The sequence below is a fragment of the Megascapheus bottae genome, chromosome 12 (genome assembly GCF_031878675.1).
Source record: "Megascapheus bottae isolate mThoBot1 chromosome 12, mThoBot2.hap1, whole genome shotgun sequence".
NCBI lineage: Eukaryota > Metazoa > Chordata > Mammalia > Rodentia > Geomyidae > Megascapheus > Megascapheus bottae.
Window position 1 is genome coordinate 48,327,776 of NC_143520.1, and position 25,560 is coordinate 48,353,335.

The 25,560-nt window shown below is 41.2% G+C and overlaps 1 protein-coding gene across 3 annotated transcripts in view; it reads left to right on the forward strand.

Moving 5' to 3' along the window:
• The window catches only part of Cfap221 (cilia and flagella associated protein 221), a 95,197-nt gene that overhangs the window by 33,829 nt on the left and 35,808 nt on the right, over nucleotides 1-25,560 (forward strand). For all 3 annotated transcript variants that reach the window (XM_090342950.1, XM_090342952.1, XM_090342951.1), the window contains 7 exons: nucleotides 4,138-4,241; nucleotides 13,227-13,386; nucleotides 17,349-17,469; nucleotides 17,552-17,663; nucleotides 17,857-17,965; nucleotides 20,480-20,567; nucleotides 23,869-23,958. In XM_090342950.1, coding sequence (XP_090199076.1) covers nucleotides 4,138-4,241; nucleotides 13,227-13,386; nucleotides 17,349-17,469; nucleotides 17,552-17,663; nucleotides 17,857-17,965; nucleotides 20,480-20,567; nucleotides 23,869-23,958 — 784 coding nt within the window. The remainder of the gene's footprint in view (nucleotides 1-4,137; nucleotides 4,242-13,226; nucleotides 13,387-17,348; nucleotides 17,470-17,551; nucleotides 17,664-17,856; nucleotides 17,966-20,479; nucleotides 20,568-23,868; nucleotides 23,959-25,560) is intronic.

Consider the following 25,560-nt stretch of genomic DNA (forward strand, 5'->3'; position numbering starts at 1 on the left):
CCTGGCTTTTCCTAATTAATTGACTTTCAGGTATTTTCCTTCCAGGGATGGCTTTGAACTGCAGTCTTCAGATAACAGCCTACTGAGTAGTTAGGATTACAGCATGAGCCACTGGCTTCTGACTGTATTTAATAGTATTTAGCAATGGAAATTCAGTTGAAATTTTTGAAATTCTAGCCAGATCCTTGTACAATTCTGTCTCTCCATATACAAAAAACTAAAACTAAAGTTTCTATCACCTAAACTTCCCCTGAATTCAGATTAGAATTCATCTAGTCTGTCCTGATGCTGTCCACATTGGGTTGACATGATGACAGGAACCACAGCAAGGGCAAAGCCTAGCTATTCTGCTGCAATCCACAGAATCCATATTTCTGTGTCTCCTTCAGATGACAGCATTTGGAATGTGTACCCTTAAGGAATTGTTTGTTTTTCCAGACTGGCTAGTGCATCAGGAACTTGGCTTCTTGTAATCACCATTAAACAAACCATCTTGCTGCCATTTTCCTAAGCATTATCAGAGTTGGAAAGCTCATTAGGAACTGAGTATGTTTGTTGGATTGGGGGGGGAGATTATTTGTTTTGCTTTGTTTCAGTTCAGAAAAACACAGCCATGCACCTTGTAGTCGAGGAGCCTGGAGCACCAGATGTAATGCACCTTGCTGTGGCAGTCCTGATCAGATCCCTAGGACCCTGATCCAGGGGTCACACAGCACACAGTCCCTGTGAGTGCCAGGCATAATCTTCAGAGACCAGGAAGGCACAGTTTCATGCCTAACATTGACCATTGCCAAAGGCTCACTGTCACCTCCATGAGCCTAGCTTAATTGAATGGATCATTATTCAATGTCAGTTTGAGATTATTTCTTTGTTAGAATCTATAGGGAGCTCAGGTGCTCTGTAGTTGCCATTCCAGCTTCATCTCCCCGCTTCAGTGGAAAAGTGGATGCCCATTAGGACCTGAGTTGTTATAGGTTAAACCTTGAAAATGTAATGATCTTTGTATACTTTGCATGTTTTTTTCACTTAATAAGCATCCCAGAGAGTTGAGCTTGACTGGAGACCTTTAGCAGAGCTTGATTTGAAACTGGACTTAAGGAAAAACCTACATAGGGTTTATCTCATGTGGATTGAAGAGAAGACTGAGCTTTTCTAGAGTTTATATCAGAATTGTAGGTCCCTTATGCATGATTGTGGAAGTGTGTGTGGACCTACCCCCTTCTAGGATCTTATACCCTCTTCAGACAGCTATCCTCATTCCACACAAACATGACAGCTAAGAACATCGTTTTGAAAATAAATACCACCGGCCGAGGGCTGGTGGCTCACATGTGTAATACTAGTTACACAGGAGGCCCACATTGAGGATCATGGTTTGTAGCTAGCCTAGGCAGGAAACTCTGTGAGACTTTTATCTCCAATGATATATCAAAAAAAGCCAGAAGTGGTACTCTGGCTCAAGTGGTAGAGTGCTCACCTTGAGCAAAAAGAAGCTCATGGATAATACCTAGACCCAGAGTTCAAACCCTAGGACTGGCAAAAAAAAAAAAAAAAGCATGATAAACCAGACTGCCTGCTGTCCCAGTGACTGAACGCTTGGTTGCCCCAAAATAGCTGCTTGGAACCCTAATATACAATCAATACAAGTTAAATCCTTGCCGGGCACCAGTGACTCATGCCTGTAATCCTAGCTACTAGAAAGGCTGGGATCTGAGGATCACATTTTGAAGCCAGCTGAGCAGGAAAGTCCATGAGACTCTTATCTCCACTTAATCATCAGAAAACTAGAAGTAGTGCTGTGGTTGAAATTGCTAGAGCACCTTGGTAGAAAGGCTAAAGGATAGCACCCAAGCCCCCAGAACAACAAATATATTAAATCCTTTTACTAAAGCTTAAAAATTCAAATATCAAAACATATGCACAAGCTGGTCACTGGTAGATCACACCTGTAATCCTAGCTACTCAGGAGGCTGAGATTTGAGGATCCATGGTTCAAAGCCATCCCAGATAGGAAAGGTTATAAGACATTTATCTCCAATTAACTAGCGAAAAGCTGCAAGTAAGCTATGGCTCAAATGGTAGAACACCAACCTGTGGTGGAAAAAGCTAAAGGACAACACTGAGGGCCAGAGTTTAAGCCTCAGTACTGTCTCAGGCACACACAAACATACGTGCACATATACACACACACATACACACAGACACACACACACACACACACACACACACACACACACAATTCCCAGGCTAAAAAAAAAGGCAACCAAACTCCATCCACCAGCATAAAATTGAATATAATTGGACATAATGGATTATTTACAACAGTGTGATACAAACTTTAAATAGGCTCATTAGGATCCTCAATGAAACAAATAAACAAACTTGCATTTTAAAAACATCAAGAAAAAAAATCAAGAAATTTGTGAATTACAAAATTGCCTAATGTGGGCTGGAAGTGTGACCTACCAATAGAGTGCCTGCCTAGCATACACGAAGCCCTCACTACCACCAACACAGAAAAAGCTAGAAGTGATGCTATGGCTCACATGTTAGAGAGCACTAGCCTTGAGAAAGCCCAAGGACAGTGTGCAGACCCCAAGACTGGCCAAAAAAAAAAATCCTGCTTAATGCCAATCGATTTATGTTAAGAAAACTAAGAATAGAAGGAACATTCCTTAAAACAATAAAGATTATATATGACAGACCAACATCCAACATTATACTAAATAAGGAAAAACTAAAACCATTTCCTCTAAAATCAGGAACAAAACAAGGATGCCCACTCTTTCCACTGCTCTTCAATATAGTTCTAGAATTCTTAGCCAGGGCAATAAGACTAGAAAAGGACATGAAAGGGATTCATACAGGGAAAGAAGAAATTTATCCCTATTTGCAGATGACATGACCTTATACCTGAAGGACCCAAAATACTCCACCCCCAAACTCCCAGAGCTGACCAACCACTTTGGCAAAAAAGCAGGATACAAAATTAACCCACAAAAATCAATAGCCTTTCTGTATGTCAACAATGTACAAGCAGAAAGGGAAATCATATATACATACCGAAACAAACTCCAAAGATGAGGAAACAGAAAACCTTTTTTAAAATTTGGGGTGTTTTTTTCTTTTTCTGATGATTCTATATTCATTACCTTATATACCGTGTATTCACATGCATATCTGTGGGAGGGTGAGGAGGGGAAGGACTGGAATCTGAGGAAAAAGGGTGAAGAGGTACAGCAGGAGAGCACACAGGACATTGATGAAAGTGAAATATACAACATGAGGGTGGAGACGGCAGGAATGGAATGGGAAAGAATGAAGGAACAGATGATACTATATGAAAGGAAATGTACTTATTACCTGACCCATGTGAATGTATATTCCTCCATAATAAAAATAAAGTAATTTTTTTCATTGCCTCATGACACCCAGGCAATATCTAAGCAAATTTCATTGGCATTTAATTTCCAAATGCTGTTCCTTGGATGTGCTAGCAAACATAAAATCCCCAGTGGGGCCAGCTGCCCATTAGATTTTTTCAACCAATACCCAAGGACCCTATGTTTCTAGTACAAATTATGGAAGGTTACATAGAGATTTCTCTTCAGTCCTTGTGAGATAGATAATATATCTTCCAAACTTATAAATCCTGTACTACATCAGGAAATTTTAGAAAAACCAAGTAGTTAAGAAGAGCCAATTATAAATCTTACAAATGCAAAATGTAAACACTCAAATTTAAAAGCTTAATAGTGATGAAGAAAAGAAGTTGGGTGCTGGTGCCTCACACCTGTGCAGGAGGCTAAGATCTGAGGATCACAGTTCAAAGCCAGCCCAGGCAGAAAGTCTTTATAAAACTCTTATCTCAAATTAACCACTCAAAAAACAAGAAGTAATGCTGTGGCTAAGGTGGTAGAGTATTAGCCTTGAGCACAGAGGCTCAGGGAGAGCCCTGAGTTCAAGCCCCACAACTGACAGAGAGCAGGGGACTACAAAACTCAATAATGATATGCATGCCAGTTATTTGAAAAGAACGGAAATTAAGATCTATGGACTCTAAACCAAGATACTACATCATCTTTGCTAATTATAAAGAAAAATAACCTTTCACTTTGCTTTCTGTTTGTTTTGCAGCAAATCCTATGTGATACCCCTGCAGTGCAGCTGCCCTGTGGACTTCGAGTTCCACATCATCTTGGTTCAGGCTCACAGGGCCTTTTCTGTTGATCCTGTGTCAGGTGAGGAATGTCTCGATGTCAAATATCCACTATCCTTAGAGATCTCAAGGTTAAAGGCATGACTGGAACTCAGGTCTTAGGTTCTAAAAACCAGAAACAGAATAAATCGTATTGAATGCATTATCCTATTTTCAAGTGTGTAACAGAAACAAATTTCACTTGAGAAAGGTGCACTATCAGATTATGTATAACATTCAGATAACTTATAAAAACACAAAGTTCAGTTTCTTTCAAGGTCTAAACTTGTAATCAGAAATTAATCCTGTCTATGCTAATGTTAAATCAATTAAACTTCAGATACTTTGAAAATACTACTTCCTTCCAAGCTTTCAGAATCTTAGGGGAAGGGACTGATGAATTTGTCTTGTTTGAGGTGTAGACAACCTGATTTTTAACATATTCTGAAGAACATAGATCCCTATACCTTGAAAATTGATTTTTTTAATATTTGAAAGTGACTTTATCACACTAGAAATGATTCCTGCTTTCCAATTTGTTTCTTGATATTTGGGATTTAAGTATTTGTTCTCAGTTGTCAGTTGTGAATACTGAAATTGTTTATTTATTTTGTTTTAAGCCTAGGAGTTCATTTGTGTACAACTCTACCATTAGTACAAGTGCCTATTTTTCCAATAAATGAGGTGTCTGAAGCAGGAGGTTTACCTTATCTCTGAATTATTAAGTGGGTATAGATTCTTTTTAATGGAGCCAAGAAATTTTTTTAATATACATTTTTGCAGTAAGTGGGGCTGTGGCTCAGGGGTAGGGCAGTAGCCTGGAGCTGAAGAGCTCAGAGACAGTGCCCAGGCCCAGAGTTCAAGACCCATAATCCACAAAAAAAGAACAGTAAGTTATTGCAAGAAAATGAACTTTGGTTATCTTTCCAGCAGAAGAGTTCATTATTTTCAGCTGTTTGAACCCTAACCTAGAAGGAAATTATGTAATTATTAAAATTTAACTGACAAGATAATATTTTAGATATAGAAGTATCTGTTGTTTATATTTGCCTTTTGATAAAACAATAATAGTAAAACTTGGAATGACACTATAAAGAGAGAGATATGCCCATTATTAAGTCTGTACTACAGCCATGCCAGGTCAGTATTTTATTCCCATTTACTAAATGTGAAAATGAGGCAACAAAGAATATAGCTACCTTATCTGAAACCTCTGTAGTAAGTGAAAAGGATGGGATTTGAACCCAGTCACTCTGGCTTCAAGATCTGTATACTTCCTAATGGCAGAGTGCTGACCTAGCATGCATGAAGCCCTGGGTTCAATTCCATAGAGCCACATACACAGAGAAAGCTGGAAGTGGTGCTCTGGCTCAAGTGGCAGAGCACTAGCCTTGAGCAAAAAGTGTCCAAGGACAATGTCCAGGCTCTGTGTTCAAACCTCAGGACTGGCAAAAAGAAAAAAAAAAGAACTATGTACTACCTTGTAAAGCACAAGTTGAATTTTTACTTGATCTCTGAGAGGCATGCAGGTAAAGTGAGTTCCTTCTCAATATTGGTTTAGCCTTCTTAGAGAATCAGGGATTCAAGCAAGAAAGAGAAGGTCCCACTGTCACACATGGGCAACTTGCTGTTAATGGAGCTCTAGGAATGTTTCTGTGAGCCATATTCAAAGACAGAGCAGGAAAAAACTTAGTAAAGATTTCAGGATGAGAATGTAACTGTAACCCCTCTATACATTACCCTGACCATTTACAATAAAAAAAAAGATTTCAGGGTTGAATTGAGTAGCTGGTTTATTCAGCTATGCTGAGAAGGAAGAGAGATCAGGGCCAGATGAAGGATTAGACCAGGCAATGGCTCCAGATGCTGGAAGCCTGCCCAGAGATCCACATGGTGGACAACTGGTCAGTTGTGAAAACAATGCTTTGCATTTGGGAGTGTGGCACAGGAGAGACAATCAGTCGACCTCTGTGTCTCTGGGGACATGGTGCAGAGCCTGCTGGTCCAACCCAAGTGTGTGTCCACTGACATAGGCAAGGGCACGTAGGCACTCCAGGGGTTCTAGGACTGGGTCCGGGTGTAGGCCACAGAGACTAAGTCCAAAACCAGACAACTGTTCAACTGGTTTTCTGGACCTGGGGAGGAAATTGGTTAAGTCCCAGAGTATCTGGTCTTTTGGATTTTGTAATTTGGAAAAGGCTTGATTTTTCGATACTTTCAATAAGTCCGATAGGAATGATCTTAGACTGAACTAGTGTGACCCTTACGCCTTCCCCAGTGCTGTGTAGTTATAGTAAGTTCCATAGTTGTAAGGGGGCTGCTAAGTCTTGGGAGCAGCTGTGCAGGATGGGAGCTGACTGCTACACAGATCAGAGTAGGCACTGTACCAGGGTCACTGAGCTGGATGCAGAGGAAGCCAGGAATTCATGATGTTGGGATTAATAATGCCAGATGTGAGAGCCTGAACTGAAGTAGAGAAAGCAGCAAATAAAAGGCAGAGAAGCTGGTGAGCTGATAGTCTTGTCAAATCCTTAAAAACCAGTGCCCTCCATACTAAAGCTACTAGCACAACCATATTCATTGCAGCATTGTTTACCTTAGATAAGATATGGAACCAACCCAGATGCCCCTGGATCAAGAAAATGTGGTATACATACACAATGGAATTCTATGCTGCCATCAGAAAGAATGACATCATCCCATTTGTAAGGACATGGAAAGACTTGGGAAAAATCATATTAAGTGACATAAGCCAGAACCAAAGAAACATAGGCTCTATGATTCCCCTCATGTGTAATAATTAGTACACATCTAAGATTCTCCTAGCAGAGGACCATAATAGCTCAAAAGTTATGTGCATATGGCCATATAGGATGAAGATAAGTGAAATAAACTCTAGGATATGGAAACAAGAGGTTTATCTTTGTAATTGTTGTTCTTAACATACTATATGAAGTTATTTTCTCTCCCCCCCCCCTTTTCTCCTTATGGTTTATCTCATGTCATTACTATATCTGACTTTGGTATCTGGTATATGGTATACACGTTTATTTGTTTATTTGAAATAGGGAAGGGAAGGGGAAAAACAAGATGATTGGGAAGGGCTTGGGGGAGGGAAATTTGGAGAAAAACATGGGAAAGAGTATCAATGTTCAAGAAGTAATTTACCCACTATCTGACATATGTAACTATAACCCCTCTATACATCACCCAGACAATAAAATACATGACCTATTCAGAACCCAGAGACTCCAGCATACAAGATCAGCATATAAGAATGCTGAGCAGAGATCACTGAACTCCTTATATGAACTGTTACAAAACTAAACATGGCATTCAGATTATGCAATGCACAACCTTAGCCAGCCGGCAGCGAACCAGAAGTAGACAAGTGTGACTCCTGGGCTGCTTTGGTCTAATCCATCTGATGGCTTTTCAGATTGTTCAGAGGCTTTGAGGCCTGTGTCCTAAATTTCTCCTTTAAATGAAATTAAACTTCACTTAAGGATACTGTTTCAAGTGTACCTTTGGTAGCCTATTGTCTAAACCATATGTGGGAACATCAATATTCTGTTGGATTGTGGTGCAAAATGTTCTCTGGAATCTAGAGGCATTGCTAATGGTTTGTATCTCTCAGGCATTATGCACTCAGGATTTTCAAATGTTAAAAAAAGTAATTAATTCCCTGAGTCTGGCATGGTGCCCTGAATCTTAGCACACTGTCCACTTACCTGCTTGGTATCCTTAAGGTGCTGGTATACAGCACAGCTAGATGTGCTCATGAAGTTTTCCTGAGCTTGGATGGTATGTACAAAGAGTGTTAGTTTTATCTTCCTTGCTCACAGTAAACCATAGTAGTTAATGTAACACCACCAATCTATTGGTGGTTTTGAAAGAGCAAACCAAACATGATTTTAGCTAAGATCTTACTAGTGTTGGAGACCAACCAAATGCCATACATTTTTTCCTGACTTTGTTTCCTTAGCACAGTTCTGAGATCCCTTTGGTAACAGGTCAAAAATGTCAAGGGAATGTAAAGATCTTTACATAATAAGGGCTGCACTTGGCTAATAGGGGCCAGGCCCTGGGTTCCATTCCTAGCATGGAAAAAATAAAAACCAAAAATAAAAGCATATGAAAGGCAAGAAACCACTCAGAAACAGAGGGAAATAAATTACCTGAATGGGAGCTTTTAGATATACCCCTGGTTTTTCCTTGTTACTTATAGATGTTTATAGATATTTACAGATACTTCCTACAGACAGGAACATAGTGAATTACCTCATCCCAGAAGACATGGGCAACTACATGATTAGACAAAAGGGCAACATAAAGATCTTTAGCATGGTGCATTAAAAACAAATGACAGAGAAGAATGAGCCAGGAGTTGGAGGCACAGCTTAGATGGTAGAGTTCTAGTCTCAGACCTAAAAAAGGGGGGGGGAATGACCCAGGCACGGGTAGCTCACGCCTGTAATCCTGGCTATAATAGAACCTGAGATCTGAGTGTTGAGTCTGGAAATCAGACCTGGCAGACAAATTTGAGAGACTCTTACCTTCAACTAACCAGCAAAAAGCTGAAAGTAGAGCTGCACCTGAAGTGCATATGTGATATTCTTTCCTGCCAGCTGAAATGAAGAAGAGTGAGGATAAGAGCACTAGAAGTAATATTCTTAGGACTTGGTTTCTTCCTGGGAAATTTAGACATGGCAATGATAGACTGTAGAGCCTTCCATGCCACAACAAGGCTTCAAACCTGAGTTTTTTATGTAAATCATTCTAGAAGCAACCAAAACCTTGTCTGCTGACTGGTACTTCAGCTTCTGTTTTGTACCTTTGTAAGATTGGCATCAGGAGACACGCCTGTGTGTGTGTGTGTGTGTGTGTGTGTATACACGCACACACATGCCAAAACTGGGGTTTGAACTCAGGTGTTCACACCTCTACTTCAGACTTTTTGCTGGTTGGCTAAGAAAAGAGTCTCAGATTTCTCTACCTAGGCTGGCTTGGAATTGAGATCTCTGATCTCAGCCTCTTTAGTAGTAGGATTACAGGCGGGAACCACCAATGCCTGGTGCCTCTTCTATGTTTAGAACTCAAACGGGCCAAGTGTAAGATTTTCTAAGAACTAATTTCTCTTCCTGACACTCCAGTAGTAATTTAATCCACAGTAAGCATCACTTACATATGTAGCATAAACACCAAGAGGGCCACCCATAGAACAAATGCTGCCATAGCAGTAGCCTCGATCCTGTAGATTACTTTCTCCCTTAAGCTTTATCCTATTTCACAGATGAGAAAACTGAGACTCCAACAAGTAAAGCTATTCTGAAGAGCTCCTGAGAGACCAAACAAGAGCAAGGCAGTGAAGCAGGTTGAGTGGCCCCAGGGCTGTTCTTTTGTCCCACACTCTGAGCAGCCGTGGTGCCCTGTGACCACTGAAGTGAACCCAAGCCCATCCTTCTCAGAGCCTTCTCTCTGCAGTCCCAAACAAGCAAAGCGCTGCTAGGATTTATTACCAGCTTTTGCAAGGATAGTTTTAAAAAGTAGCTGCTAATTCCTCAAGAAAGGCTTAGAAGGATGAAATGGCTCACCACTTATCTATTGGTAGAACCCTAAATCTTAGAAGTTTCCAAACAGTCCTTGGTAACAAGTCAAACATGTAAAATGGACGACTTTTGACAATTCAGAGAGAGAAGAAGCTGTACTTTTGAGATGTTTAGAGGGAACATTGTTTTAAAATGATGACAATATCGACAATCTCACTTAAGTCTGAAGTCAAAAAAAATTGAATTCATAAAAGTAGATTGGGATAGTAGCCTGCTGAGGCTGGAGAGGGGGCACAGAATGACTGCCTGTCACAGGTTTCAGTCAGAGAATGGAGTTCTCTTGTGCCATGGCACAGTGGGGTGCAGTCAACCATAACAACATTCTACACAGCAGTCAACACTGTTCACTTCCAAAGAGCTACAAGAGAGGATTTTATTTTATTTTATTTTATTTTTTCTATTGTCAGGGCGATATATAGATTTGTAAGGTAGTGGGTACATCACTTCTTGAACACTGGTATCTCTTCCCATGTTTTTCTCCCACTTTCCCTCTACCCACTCCCTTGCAAATTGTAAATTTCATTTCCAACATATTGTCTTGTGAATATCAGCTGTTACATTGGTTCGCCCTTTGTCCTTTGTCTCATCATCTTGTTTTTCCCCTTCCCTTCCTTAATTCAAATAAACAAATATATACAATACACTAGGTACCAAGGTAACAACAAGGGATAGACTGTAAGGGGGAAGAAAACAAAAGAGGAAAGATTCACATAATGCATTAAAAACAACAAGCATAAGCCAAGCACGGTAGCTCATCCCTGAAATCCTAGCTACTCAGGATGCTGAGATCTGAGGATCATGGTTCAAAGCCAGCCCAGCACTAAAGTTCGTGAGACTCTTACCTCCAATTAACCACCAGAAAACCAGAAGTGGTGCTGTGGCTCAGCTCAACGACAGTGCCCAGGCCGAGTTCAAGCCCCACGACTAACCAAAAACAACAACCACCACAAAGATAAACCCAAGGGAGGATTTTCAATGCTTTTGCACAAAGCAATAATAAATGTTTGAGGTGATGCATGTGTCAGCTGCCCTGATTGATCATTATGCAACTTACATGTATCAAAACACATTTACACCATTGTATGTCCACTAAGATACAATTTAACTTAAACATGGCATGGATGTGTAAGAAAGACCTTTTTATAAGTTACCTTAGCCTAGGTCTCATTGCACTAAAAGATAATGTGATTTTTTTATTTTCCTCTCTATCCCCTTTTTCCAAGTGGCCATATATTTGGGGGAAGGGGCAGTGCTGGGGCTTAAACTAGGGCCTCTAGCTTTCCCTTGGCTTTTTCACTCAAAACTGGTGCATTACCACTTCAGCTATAGCTCCACTTCTGACATTTTGCTGGTTAATTGGAGAAAAAAGTTTCACAGATTTTTCAACACAGACTGGCTTCAAACTGCAATCCTTAGATCCCAGCCTCCTAAGTACCAGGATTACAAACTTGAGCCACCAGCACCCTGCTGGCCACGTTTATATGCACATTTTATTCCATTGTAATCTAGAACAGACAGAACAATATTTCCTGGTGGTGGCTTCACTTGTGGTTATTTTGTGATATCTTCTTTGTAACAGTCACTGTAATGATGAATTAGATCTTTAGAATTTTCTTGGCTTTATATTATTTTTGAGATGGTTTTGCCTTGAACTCCCGATTTCCTGTCTCAGCCTTCTGAAGACTGGGACAATGGTATGCATCATATTTGGCTCATTTTTCCCCCAAGCTTGGTTTTCACCATGTCCCTGTTTTTACCCTCCCTACTCTATGGTTTAACATTATACCTGACTAGGCTAAGCACAGCAAACTGAAATGGATCCCAGATGAAATTGGACCAAACCCCTAAAATAATGATTTCAAAATGCAGTTAGGATTTTCATTGGGCAGAGAAAGCTATATCTCACCTGCTGTGACTGAGCAGGATGCCCTCACAGCTGTCTACAAGGGACGTGCAGCTGCCACCATGTTCTGGTGATGGAGCTGTGCTGGCTGCCCCCACTGCTAATGGATGAAGTGGTTTTCTTTGGTTGCCTGGACTATGTCTCCACAGTTTGCTTTATGTATTAGCTCTTGGCTGAATCACTTAAAAATAAATCAGCCAGCCCAAGGCAAATATTAATCCTTGCTCTAAACTTGTTCTTGTTTTTTTAAGCTAATGAACTGTAGCAGAAACAATAGAATGTTCTTGATCTAAAGCCCCTAGGAACAGTGGGTCACACAGGGTACTTTCTGACCAATTGGGTGGTCAGGCATACAAAAGCCATTGCCTCCTGGAGAACCTAGGCTCTCACTCAGCTGGCTTTTGGAGACCTCACAGACAGCTGGTCTCTGAGTTTAAGGGTTACTAGTTGATATCATTACTAATTTTGATTTTTATACTCAGGAAACACATATATCATACCCAGATACTTATATTTGTGTTGACATTGAAGAAAGAGAATGGTACCAGGTTCAGAGGAGAGCAGAGCAGGGAGGAGGAGTAAAGCCCAGGCATGAGGCAGGAATGGAGCAAGGGCTCTGCAGGGCAGATGAATGTCTCATTCTGGACGCAAACCAAAGTGCCTTCACTGGAAGTCAGGAAGAATATTGGTCTGCCTTGTACCCAGTACATTGATCTTCTGTCTGTTTTCCTTCCTGCGTCTGTCAGGCAATTTTGATGATCTAAGTCTCATTCGAATAAGATACTATGGTGTTTGACTTTGGAAGGAACAGCAGTTTATCCTCAGAAAGCTTGGCATTGTAGCTTGGTGGCAGGGCACTTGGCCAATATCTAGGCCCTGGGTTCCATTCCTAGTAATGAAATAAATAAATAAAAATATGTGAAAGGAGAGAACCACTCAGAAACAGAGGGAATTAAATTACTGGATGGAAGCTTTAGGTATATTCCTGACTTTTTCTTATTCTCTATAGAATTAACCTTGAATTCCAGTAAGGTAAAGACTGGTATTCTGGGAATTCCTACTGAGACCACCAGTGCAGATAGATATGTTATATACTTTGACATAATCAAAAGAGTATTAATCAAAGATTAATGTCATAAGTGATAAATAATATCCTTGTAAGCATACAGAGTTGGTTTATGCATATTTAGTGAAAAGACTACATCAACATCATAGAAACATTTGGGGCCAGGAGTTTGGCCTAGTGGTAGAGTGCTTGCCTAGCATGCACTAAGACCTGGATTCGATTCCTCAGTACTACATACACAGAAAAAGCTAGAAGTGGTGTTGTGGTTCAACAACTCTTGAGAAATCCCAAGAGCAATGTTCAAGCCCTGAGTTGAAGCCCCAGACTGGAAAAAATAAATAAAAATTGATCATGGAAATATTGGTACTTATTGTGGGAGGAAGGATTTTTCATGTGTCTTGGCACTTGTCCAGAGGAGAGAGTGTCATGTTATTTCCCCTTTCTTCTCAGGAATCATTCCAGCTAATGGAAAGATGAATGTGACCATTAAGTTCACACCCTTCCAGTATGGGACAGCACAAATGAAAATGCAATTGTGGATCTCACAGTTCAACTCACAGCCATATGATTGTGTCTTCACCGGAACTAGCTACCCCAACATGGCCTTACCGTACGTCTTTTGGGGAATGTTTTCCTTAATTCTTTTTTTTTCATATATTTTTATTGTAATTAATAGAAGGGTTACATTATATTCGCCAGATAGAAGGTGCATTACTTCACATACATTGATACCCTTTCTCATGTCTTGGTCCCCATTTCCCTCTCCCCCCACCCCCACCCTGTTTTCCTTAATTCTTAATGCTTCTCCAAAACCCCCAAAACTTTCTTCCTTCCACTCCATGCTTCTTTCTTGACCACTCCCCAAAAATGCTAGAGATGTAACTCAGTGATCAAGCTTATGCCTGTGCAATGCCCTACATTCCACTCCCCAAACCACAAAAAAAAATCTTATTTTAAATAATAAACCTGACATTAAATAGGCTTTACAGTACTTAGGCATAGGGTTTGGTGCTAGTGGCCTGTAATCCTAGCTACTCAAGAATCTGAGATCTAAGAATTATGGTTTGAAGCCAGCCCAGGAAAGAAAGTTCATGAAACTCTTACCTTTGATTGGTCACCAAAAAGCTGGAAGTAGAGCTGTGGCAAAACTTTGAGTGAAAAAAACCTAAGCAACAGAGCCCACGCCCTGAGTTCAAGCTCCAGGATTGGCATACACATACACACACACACACACACACACACACACACTATTATATAGTTATGCTAATAGTAGAGTTGTTTCTACCCAGGTGATTCTGGAAGATACGATGACAATAAAAGGGGACTTCTGCTGATCCTTGCATGTGTCCTGTATAGGCTAGATCCATACACACACATTGCTACCTTTCCAAACGTCTAAATCACACAAAGTCGGAGCAAAATAATGATTCTAAAGTTTTCACATAACATTACTGTTACTTGAGTTAGTGCTTTGTGCAGGGTCTGCTGTAAAGTCCCATGGGAAATGGCTGGGGCACGCTCAAGCTGCGAAGTATGTCCTGTATATTAAGTGACATCCCATAAAGCGGGGATTAAAAACATGAAGATGAATAAGGGGGGAGTGGCTCACACCTGTAATCCTAGCTACTCACAGGGCTAAGATTTGAGGATTGAGGTTCAAAGTCAGCCCAGACACTAAAGACAATAAGACTCTTATCTCCAATTAACCACTAGAAACTGTGGCACTGTGGCTCCAGGAGTAGGGCAGTAGCCTGGAGCTGAAGAGCTCAGTGACAACACCCAGGCCCAGAGTTCAAGCCCCACAACCAACCAAAAAAAAGAAAAAAACCATGAAGATGAGAGCCAGGAACCCTAGTTATTTGGAGGCTGACATTGGGATAGGTTGTGATTTGAAGCTAACTGGGTAGAAAAGGTCATGAGATCCCCATCTCAACATGCCATATGCCTGATATCCTAGCCTAAACAGAAAGCTTTAAATAGGTAAATTGCAGCTTAGGCTTTTACTTAGGCAGGAAGCAAGACTCTTATCTCCAAAATAACTAGCACATAAAAATGGGCTGGAGGCATGACTCCTAAATTCAAATCCCAGTACCACTTAAAAAAACAAAAGTGAAGATGTACAATGCTATTATGGCTTACTTCATTTTAAAAAAATCTTTCTGGAGCTTCCATTTCCATTTGAAAATGAACTTACATTTTTGTGTAATAAGAAATAGTATTAATTTTTCTTGTGTCGGATAACTGGGAAACAAAATGCTATTTGCCATGTCTGGTCACTGTAGCCATGCTCAGATGCTTTCTCAAAGATATCCTTCTAATGTGACTTCACTTTTAGATCCTTCCATAGAAGTGTTCTTGTTTATTTGTTTTAACTTATTTGTGTGTGTGTGTGTGTGTGTGTGTGTGTGTGTGTGTTGGTCCAGGGTCTCACACTCAGGGCTTGAGTGCTATCACTGAGCATTTGTGCTCAACACTACCACTCTACCACTTAGGCCACAGCTCCACTTCTGGCTTTTTTGGGGGAGGGTAGCCATTTGAATTTAAGAGTCTCGTGGACTCTTCTTTCCCTGACTGGCTTTGAAGCCCAGTCCTCAGATCTCAGCCTCCTAAGTAGCAAGAATTACAGTTATTTTAATTTCTTAATTAACTTTTTTGGTACTAGAGATTGGCCCCACATGCTGGTCACTAATCTACAGCTGAGCTACTCTTCTAGCCCTATGTGTTCTTTTCATGAGAGCATTGGTTGGTAGAAGCACCTTACAAATGCAGGCACATAGGTTTCTATGATGCTTTAGTTTCCCAGTGAGGGTTCCCCCTCATTTAATGAATGTTAGGCATGTATCTCCAGTCCTGCCTGTCTCCCAATATTGGGAATAATATTCATAGCATATAAATTCTACCACAAAGGAAAAATAATTAGAGTAGCCGCAACATTCTCTCAAATTAACATAGACTGCTTTTTTGAGTTTGGGGTGTGTGATAGATTTTTCACATCCTAAATTTGGTCCTACCAATGTCCATATATAACTCTGTAATCTACCAGGTTCCTGTGTGTGTGTGTGTGTGTGTGTGTGTGTGTGTGCATGCATGCTAGAACGAGGACTTAGAACTCAGGGCTTTCTACTTCAGTTTAGCTTTTTTTTTCTCTCAAAGCTGATGCTCTGCCACTTGAGCCACCATTTATAGCCTTTTTTTCTGGTTGATTTGCCATAATAATTTCTTGGATTTGTTTGCCCAGGCTGGCTTTTAAACTCTAGTCTTCAGATCTCAGCATCCTGAATAACTAAGATTACAGGAATGCCCTACAGGTAACCAGCCAAATCAATCATTCATAAGCTCCTTCAATTCCATTGTCAAAACTAGTGATTAGACTGGTTGTTTTTGATCCTCTCAAAAGATTTTTGTTGGAGAACAATATTTAGAGCAGGGTGATCCCAAAGCTCCATGTGAACTGGACACTGAGCAGACTCAGTCTCCCTAGCTAAGCCCTCCCCCTTGCACATGGGCTCATAACAATTAGAGTTGTGTTGAGGATCAGATTATCCCCGGCTATCAGCGTTAAGCACATGCTTGCATTGTTGGCTATAAGTTGAGATAGAAGGGAGTGGCAGCCAGGTGCTCACAGGTGCACACTGACAAAATGAATGCCAGTGAAGGTCTCCTTACCCTACTTCCAGAATGGCATGGAGAGCAAAGGTGCCACATTCTTGTTTAATGACAGGTGTCACTGCTAGCTTTTTGGACCATGTATATTTTGTCTTTAGCATGGTCTCTATGTGACTGTGCCCAAAGTTACTTTTCAGAAACAAACAAGCCAAATATGACTGTCTCTTTCTTTGAAAGATCTGGCCACCAATAATAGGTATAACTATTCTTTCACTAAGAGGTTAAGTCAAAGCAAAACTTTTTAAAATATAATCAATATGACATGTGAAAGGGTATCAATGTGTGGGAATTAAGGCACCATTTATCTGGCAAATATGTAACCCTTCTATTAATTACAATAAAAAATATATTAAAAAATTAAAAAAATATAATCAATATAACTGTTGAAAACCTACAATCTAAAAATGAACTGCACTAAGCCAAGAGAGCATCTTTCAGCACATCATATTCTCTACTCATTAAATTCTTTAAGAATACAAAGCCACACATTAGAAGGCCATTGGATATATATATATATATATATATATATATACATATATATAATCTACAAGTACACTGACATGGGATTTATTTTAGTATGCTACTCAGATCAGACATAAGACAGAAACTGGAAGCTATAATCTTCAGCTCATGCCTTTAATCCTAGCTGCTCAGGAGGCTGAGGTTAGAGAATCCAGTTTCCAAGCCAGCCAAAAGAAGGAAAAATCATGAGACGCTTAACTCTAATTAACCAGCTCAAGTAGTGGAGCTTCAGCCTTAAGGGGCAGTACTAAGGCACAGTACTCAAGCCTTGAGTTCAAGCCCCAGAATCACACACACACACACACACACACACACACACACACACACACACACACTTGGAATTCTTTTCATGTATATTAATTTAGTATCTGTTTTACATTATAGATTAGAAGAATTTAAAAGATTAAATGTTCTTTCTAATAAGCTCAAAGTTCCAGAGAAAACAATGATACCTATAAATTTTCACCGGTTACCACCAAAGGCAAAGTCTCCGCTGAAGTTGAAGGTAAAGTGGGCGTACCCTCAGTGTGACTGACAGGAGGGAAGAAGAGACAGCCAGAGGACTCATTTTCCTGATTGATTCTCAGGAAATTGAGTACCAAAATCTGAGGTTTCCAGCTGACCTATCAAATCCATTTGCTGTGGCAACTGTTTTGAACCAAGAACCAGGAAAACTGAAGATTAAAGAATTAAGAGAAGGTACCAGTTGATCCAACCATAAATTAAGTCCCCTGGGCAAACTATGAAAGAATCATTTCTTGTCACATTCATTATTTATGAACCACAAAACTTAGAGTCAATTGCTATTCTGCTTTGCCATTAGAAATTTGTCTTCCTCCTAACAAATGAGTCTGATTTGATTACTGGTACATCATTGCTTGTTTGCCTCTAGTTTTGGACCAAGGCGTTGAGATTTCCAAAACAAGACAGATGAAGGAGGCGCTGTTTGAACAGAAAGTCAGACAGGACATCAAGGAAGAAACAGAAAATCATCTTAAGTGGTAAATATTGAGAAATTAGTTATATCAAGTGATTGCTTTCAAGGAATAACCTTTAATGCATGAGACATAATGAAAATATAATAGTCTATGTCCTTTGGAGAATTTGATTATTCCTGCCCCTCCATTGGTCTTTCTATTTCGGAATGAGTATCTATCAGGAATAAAATAATATGATCAAACCTAAGTGTGATCAGACAGTGCAGATAGGTGAATTGTGGGAGGGGCTGGGCCCTGCCTCCTGCTGTGAGCAACACCCCAATTCAAAGACAGATGTGGAGTGGTTCTGGTACCTCAAGTCTCACCCCATCAGCACTCACCATCCCATGAGCCCCTCTGCCCTTCATTCTGGGGGGCCTAAAAGTTCTAGGGGTAGATGAAGTGGGGTGGAGTCCTGCAGTTAACACTCAGATAAAAGAACTCTTGGGGCCGAGAGTTTGGCCTAGTGGTAGAGTGCTTGCCTAGCATGCAGGAAGACCGGGCTTCGATTCCTCCGTACCACATACATAGAAAAAAAGCCAGAAGTGGTGCTGAGGCTCAAGTGGTAGAGCTCTAGCCTTGAGAAAGCCCAAGGACAGTGCTCAGGCCCTGAGCTCAAGCCCAGGACTGGCAAAACAAAAACAAAAACAAAAAACAACAACAACAACACTCTTCCGGGATCAAAATGCAATTTTTCACTTTTTTTTTTGGGGGGGGGGTGGTCAGTCCTAAAGCTCTACCCTTGAGCCACAGCACCACTTCTGGCTTTTTCTGTATATGTGGTACTGAGGAATCAAACCCAAGGCTTCATGCATGTTAGGCAAGCACTCTACTACTAAGCCACATTCCCAGCCCCACATGTTTTTTTTTTAAAAAACCAGAGCATACCAAGCCTCTCTACACAAATATATGAGCTTTGTTTGATTTTTCTTTTCTAAGACAAATTCTCATTATATTGCACATGCCATCTTGAACTCCAGGTTACAGTTATCCTCTTGCCTCAGTTTCCCAAGTAGATGGAACCCCCATACCCAGCTCTAAAGTAAACTTTAGAAACACTCCTTTGTTTTTTTGTTTTTTTTCTTAATGGAAGGTTTGAACTCAAGGCTTGTGCTTGCCAGACAGATGTTCTACCAATCCTTTTTTTCTCTTCAAGATAGAATCTTTACTTTGGTTACTTTCTTTTATAGAATCTTGCACCTTTACTCAAGACTACCCTCAGACTACAGTCTTCCTGATCTCCACCTCTGGAGTAGCTTGATTACAGACATGAGCCACCACACCTGCCCCTTCAGGAACTCCTGAATTGAACTAAGAAAGAGGTGGAAATTGCCACTTAGGGGCTGCTTGACACATATCCTCACCTCAGTGGTTCTTAGACACACAGGAACATGCCCTGACCTTGCAGGCCTCTGGAGGAGGCATTCACACCCTGTTGTAATGGAAACATGTCTTGTGTCTTCTGCTTAAATGATCTGGCCTCATCTTAGTGGTCTCAGTTTTAATATTCCAAGGAACTGAAGATTGTTACCTTCACAAATTGTCAAGGTTCATCCACATCATGGCATATATTAGTACTTTTTTCCTGTTGAAGGCTGAATAATATTCCATTGCGTGAATATGCTTCCTTTTAGTTGTTCATTATTTTGTCAGTGGACATTTTAGTGGTTTCCACTTTGGACTATGAATAATGTTGCGATGAGGAGTTCTGTGCAAGTTTTTAGGTGCATATAGCTGCTACGTTCTCCTGACTATATGTTTGAGTGAAATTGCTGTATCAATGATAACTCTATGTTTAATTTTTTAGGGTATACCAAGCTGTTTTTCACAGTAGCTGCTCCATTTTACAATCTCACCAGCAATGTAGAAGGGGTCCAGTCTCTGCACATCTTCAGAAATACCTGTTGCTTTCCATTTTTTTAATTGTTAGTATGTAATATCATACACATCCCAATCTGTGTGTGTTGGTATCCATGTACAGGGAATTCTCCTGCAGTAGTTGGCTTCGATCTGCTATCCTTCCATCTTAGTATCCTGAGCAGCTAGGATTATAGGCATGAGTCACCAGTGCCCAGATCAGCTTTCCCTTTTAAATATATAATATAGCAAAGACATTTTTTCCTAAGTGAATGGAAAATGACAACTTTCCTTCCTTCCTTCCTTCCTTCCTTCCTTCCTTCCTTCCTTCCTTCCCTCCTTCTTTCCTTCCTTCCCTTCCTCCCTCTTTCCTTCCTTCTATCTCTCCCTCCCTATCTCCCTCCCTTCCTTCATTTCCTCCTTCCTCCCTTCCTTCTTACATGGGATTGAACTCAGAGCCTCACCCTTGCTAGACAAGCATTCTATCTCTTGAACTATACTTTTGCTTTTTTAGTTTGTTTTTCAGATAGGGTTTCGAGCCTAATTTTGCCTGGACCAGCCTCATACCACGATCCTCCTACCTCCACCTCCTGAGTAGCTGGGAACACACTCGTGAGCCACCATGCCCAGCTTGAATTATGTTTTCTGACGGCTTCTGGAAGTTGGCTTTTTTCTCCCCAGGCAGGTGCACCTTGGTAAAGAACCTATGTCTTTTAAATTTAGAAAAGAGTTTGCTGAGGAGTGGCAAAGCTCGTGGAACAAGTACAAGGTCAGAATGACTGCTAATTTTATAGCCTTTGTTTCACTAAAATGTTCTGAGTCCCTATTATATACAAGGTGTCAAACCCAGAGAAAGAAACTGCATTCCGTTGGGAGGGGAAAGAGACTGACCACAAGAAAATTGCTAAGGTTAGGTCTCACTTGGCAATGCATATTCTAATAGAGACACTGATATTGAGTATTGTGGGGGAATTAAGGAAACAGAGAGGAGAGAGAATGTATCTCACCAGAGAGCTTCCTGGAAGACTTCCTGAAAGTTTAAGAATGGGTAAAGGTGATGGGAGTGGCTCAAATTCAAATTGCCATTCTGGGAAAGAGGTGCATCTGTTCCAGGGAGCATGAAGACAAGGGACCTCAGAGTCAGAGTTTCTCAGAGGCTCTCTCCAGGGACCACGGCAGCCCCCGTGAGCCCGGGGCAGGAAGTGTGGGAACACCACGTCCTGACCATTACACACAGGGCAGGTACAGAGTCACTGAAGCTTATGACATACATGGGGCAGAGTGGGCAGGAATCAGTAAATCTCTCAGTGTGAGAGCTTTGGACTTCATTGGTAGGACTTTTGAGAGCATCACATACCGTATTAGTCATCTCAAGCAGGGTGACAAAAAAACAGGCTGGCTGGCTTGAGCAATAGAGGCTCTTCTAGAGATCAAATCTCGGGGGCTTGGCTTCTTCTGAGTCCTCTGTTGGCTCACCAATAGCGGTCACCTTACACTGTCCTTATGTGATTGCCCTATGTGTATCTGTGTCCTAATGATACTGAAAATTTGTAACAGCTGGATCAGGCCCTCAGTGAATAGTTTCCATGGACTCAGAGGAAGAAGTAAAATAGCCAAGATTTATCGAAGAACAAGATAGATTAGCAGAGCTCCTGCAAGGGAGGGCACTGTCTGGTTGGAGGCAGAAAGCATTGTGTAGAGGTTAATAAGGTGGCAGTTAGATGATTCTCAAGATCATTGGACAGCCTGTGGGAATATCAGCCCCCAGACTTAGAGGTTGCACACCAGTTCTGCAAGGATCTTGTAGTCCCTCTGATTGGATGCCCGTTCCAGCAGCCACCTCTGGGGTCCAATGATTTTGTGGTGTTCATATGCAAGACTTCCAGCCTCATGATATGATTGGGCCCAAATGTGAAACTGCTCAAGGTCATGGGGAGGGCTGAAGAGCCTCTTTGGGAAAGGGGCCTTTGCCCTGACTGCCTAGCCAGGCTCCTTTCCTGCTCTCACCAATCTCTCTTCAATCCACTATGATATTAATGGAGTAGGACAGGCTCTAGGCCTCCCACGGTCCCAGCATATGCTGATGTGCTGAGGCGTTGAGCATCAATGTGTAAGATGTGGGGGACCTAGCTCACCCCTGTAACATGCTCAAGCTTAGCCTTTGGGAAACTAACTTGGTGTCTATGACTAGAAGAGATAAAGGGAAAACATGTGTCTTGCTAAATATCTTATTTTTGCTTAGATTTTATTCAACCTAGATGTTTGGATGAATCTTATTATCTTCTTTTAGTAACGAGGAAAATGAAAGAATATAAAATGCTTTATACCAATATGAAATATATTGGTAAATCTTTACATTCATCTTTACATTACACTTATTAGATTCGTATTTGCTTGTCATTCTGAGTTGTTAGATCTTTCAAAAAGCCCCTTCAAAAGTGCAGCACAGTGTGTCCTGTCCAGCCCTCTGTGGCCTGGCTGCCTCTATTAGAGAAAGAGGTGACATTGAGATGCCATGGCCAGGCATTAAGGCTCTGATGGCCAGTGTGGGCAGAAAAGGCAGAAAGGGGTCAGATGAGGAGTGGCCCGAGGCTCTGGGATGAGAAGTAACAACTATTGCAGGGCTGAGTCCCACAGATAACCACTGGGAAGAACATCTGGAGATCCCAGTGTCCGAGCAAGAGATGACGGAGGAATCTCTGCTGGGTGGCACAAAGGATGATGAGCTTTTACTCAGGGCAGCCAATGGGAGACATTAACTTCTGAATGTGCATTTGCTCACCATAAATAAAGCTATGAGAAATACCCCTTTTCTTGATGCTACCTGTAACCTTTTGCCAACCCTTTTTTTACATTGCCAGTTTTAGTTTACCCTAAATGAGTAAAGACCAAGTCTGGGTCTTTCTTCATGAGAGCTGAACTTGAGAGCCACAGACTCAAACTCAGTTTCCAGAAATGCACAAATCAGACCTGGACAGTTCGCCACCCTGGTGACAATGACATTCCTACCTTATTTCAATTGGTTTTTGGTTTTGTTTTTTATTTTTCTTTCTTTTGTGGTACTGAGGTTTAAACCTGGATCTCCTGAACACTCGTCATGTCCCCAGCCTCCTTTTTTGCTTTAGCTATTTTTTTCAGCTAGGATCTGGTTCTTTTTGCTCAGGTTGACTTTGGACTTTGATCTTCCAGCCTCTGTAGCAAAGATTACAGGCAGAAACTACCACACCCAACCCTCATCTTTTGTTATTTCTGAGTAGGGTGTTAATGTGATCATCAGAATAGATTACTTTCGATAACATCTTTAGAAATGACTGGACTGTGTACAATTGGTTTTTGGAGTTGCGCAGCAAATAATAGAACCCACAAAGTCAAAAAATCAGTACCGTAGGTAGTGTTCACAGCCCTCCTTTTCTAAGGCCCAGCATGTGTAAGCACTGATTCTGCTGTGTTGGGATCACCTGCAGCTCCTGAGATTCAGAAAAGAGAGCCCAAGGGGGGAAAACAAGATGAGGGGTGGGGGTGGGGGAGGGAAATGGGGACCAAGACATGAGAAAGGGTATCAATGTATGTGAATTAATGCACCTTCTACCTGGCAAATATCATGTAACCCTTCTATTAATTACAATAAAAATATATGAAAAAAAAACAACAAAAAAGAAAATAGGAAAGGAGGAATTATCACAGGGCTTCCTTCCAATCTGACAAGTACAAATCTTTACCAGGATCTCTTTACACCAATATCTGCAATGGATATATTCCCACTTGTGTTACTTCCTGAAACCTTTCCTGGGAATTTTAGTTCCTTGGAAATAATCATTTCCAGAGCTATCCATCACTAGTTATTTAAAAAGGAAAAAAGAAAGTCTCCGGTCTGTGCCTCGAAAAAGCATCTTCTCTCTAAACAATAAAGAATTATAGCAAGCATTTAAAGCAGTTAAGGCCCTACCATTTCCAGCCATCACTTCAGAGGTAGGTTTGTCAGATTACTCAATGGGTTTCTACCAATTATGAAGAGAAATACATTTTATGGATCTGTCTTAACATGAATGTTTTTATGGTTAAAAATCCAGCTAGACAAAGGAGATCCTATTGTGGAAGACGAATTACAACGGCGCAGCACAGAATTTACCCAGAAACGGGTGGTTCGAGAGCTAAGTGATGTAAGTGGCTTCCCTGTGCTTCGATTTTAACTATTGCTGGGGGGTTTTGTTTTGGTTTGGTTTGGGGTTTTGGTTTGTTTGTTGCCAGTCCTGAGGCTTGAACTCAGGGCCTGAGCACTGTCCTTGGACACTTTTTGCCCAAGGCTAGCACTCTGCCCCTTGAGCCACAGTGCTACTTCTGGCTTTTTTCTGGGTATGTGGTACTGAGGAATCGAACCCAGGGTTTCATGCATGCTAGGCAAGCACTCCACCACTAGCTACGCCCCTACCCTCAGTAGTTCTTCAATACTTTTTCTTAAGTGCTGACCAGTTGTGTGTGTGCGCACAGACACATGCATGTACACACATGCACCATTACTAAGACTTAAACTCGGGAGCTCCTTCTCCTCATTATCTTTTTCATTCAAAGCTAGAGCTCTGCCACTTGAGCCACACCTCCCCCACTTCCAGTCTACACAGATTTGTCTGTATAGACTTCTGGAACCACAATCCTTGGGTCTCAGCCACTGGAACCCAGCAAGTGCTGAAAGTTTTTATAGAATTTCCTTCCTCAAGAGATAACTGAACACTTCTAGAGCATTTATATATTTTGAGTGTTTTTTTATTTTGCTATGCATTCTCAAGTAAAGCATCAAAACGTGTACATTTCCTTTGAAATTGCCAGCATCACAGAGTGTGGCTCCCCTTTCCTGCACCTCCACTTTCTTTTCTTGGTCTCCACACCTGTCTATATGCTCTCAGGTAGGTCCCTGACCTTTACTAACAGTCTTCCTCCCTTGGTGGAAAGAATGCCAGAGTTATGGCATTCCAACTTTATGGCAGAGATAGGACCCAGGACAAGCCTGTGAGCTATAATGTCTGACTAGCCTCAACTATACAATTGCGATATTGTAACCTTCACCTCTATCTAGGTGCTGGTTGCTCACATCAATAATTCTAGCCAAACAGGAGGCAGAGATCTGAGGATCATGTTTTGAAGCCAACTCAGGCAGAGAAGTCCTTAAGACTCTCATCTACAATTAATAAGCAAAAAACCAAAGAGGAACTGTGGCTCAAGTGCTAGAACACCAGCCTTGGGTGCAAAAGCTAAATAAGAGAACATGAGATCCTGAGTTCAAGCAGTAGTACAAGCAAAAAAATGCCCTCCAACTTCTCACTTTAACAATGAAAACAGTTCTTCCTAATCTTCATCAGTCTAGCTTCTCTGTACTTGATTCCCATCTTTGCACCTTTGAATTCTTATTACCTGTCCCTCTACCTGCAAAGTCTTACCAGTAGCTTTCCACCATGTCACAGCCAAGTCCAATTTCTGGGTCTTACCACTGACTAGTTCCACAGGCCTCCATTCATAGCCTACCCCTGCCCATCTACAGCCACTGCTCAGACCAGCTCCAGACCCTCTCATGTCTAGCTGACTGCTTCATCTCTGTATTCCTGCTCAGGAACCTCCAGAGCCCTAGCACTGGGCTCTTCTCACCCCCGCCCCCAGCACCATCTCCTCTCCATTTATTCTCTGACCTAGAGCACACTATTGTGGAGTCTCGAAGGCCTTGATAACTCAGGCATGTAGGGCTGGGTGGAGCAATCTCCCTGCCGGTTGAT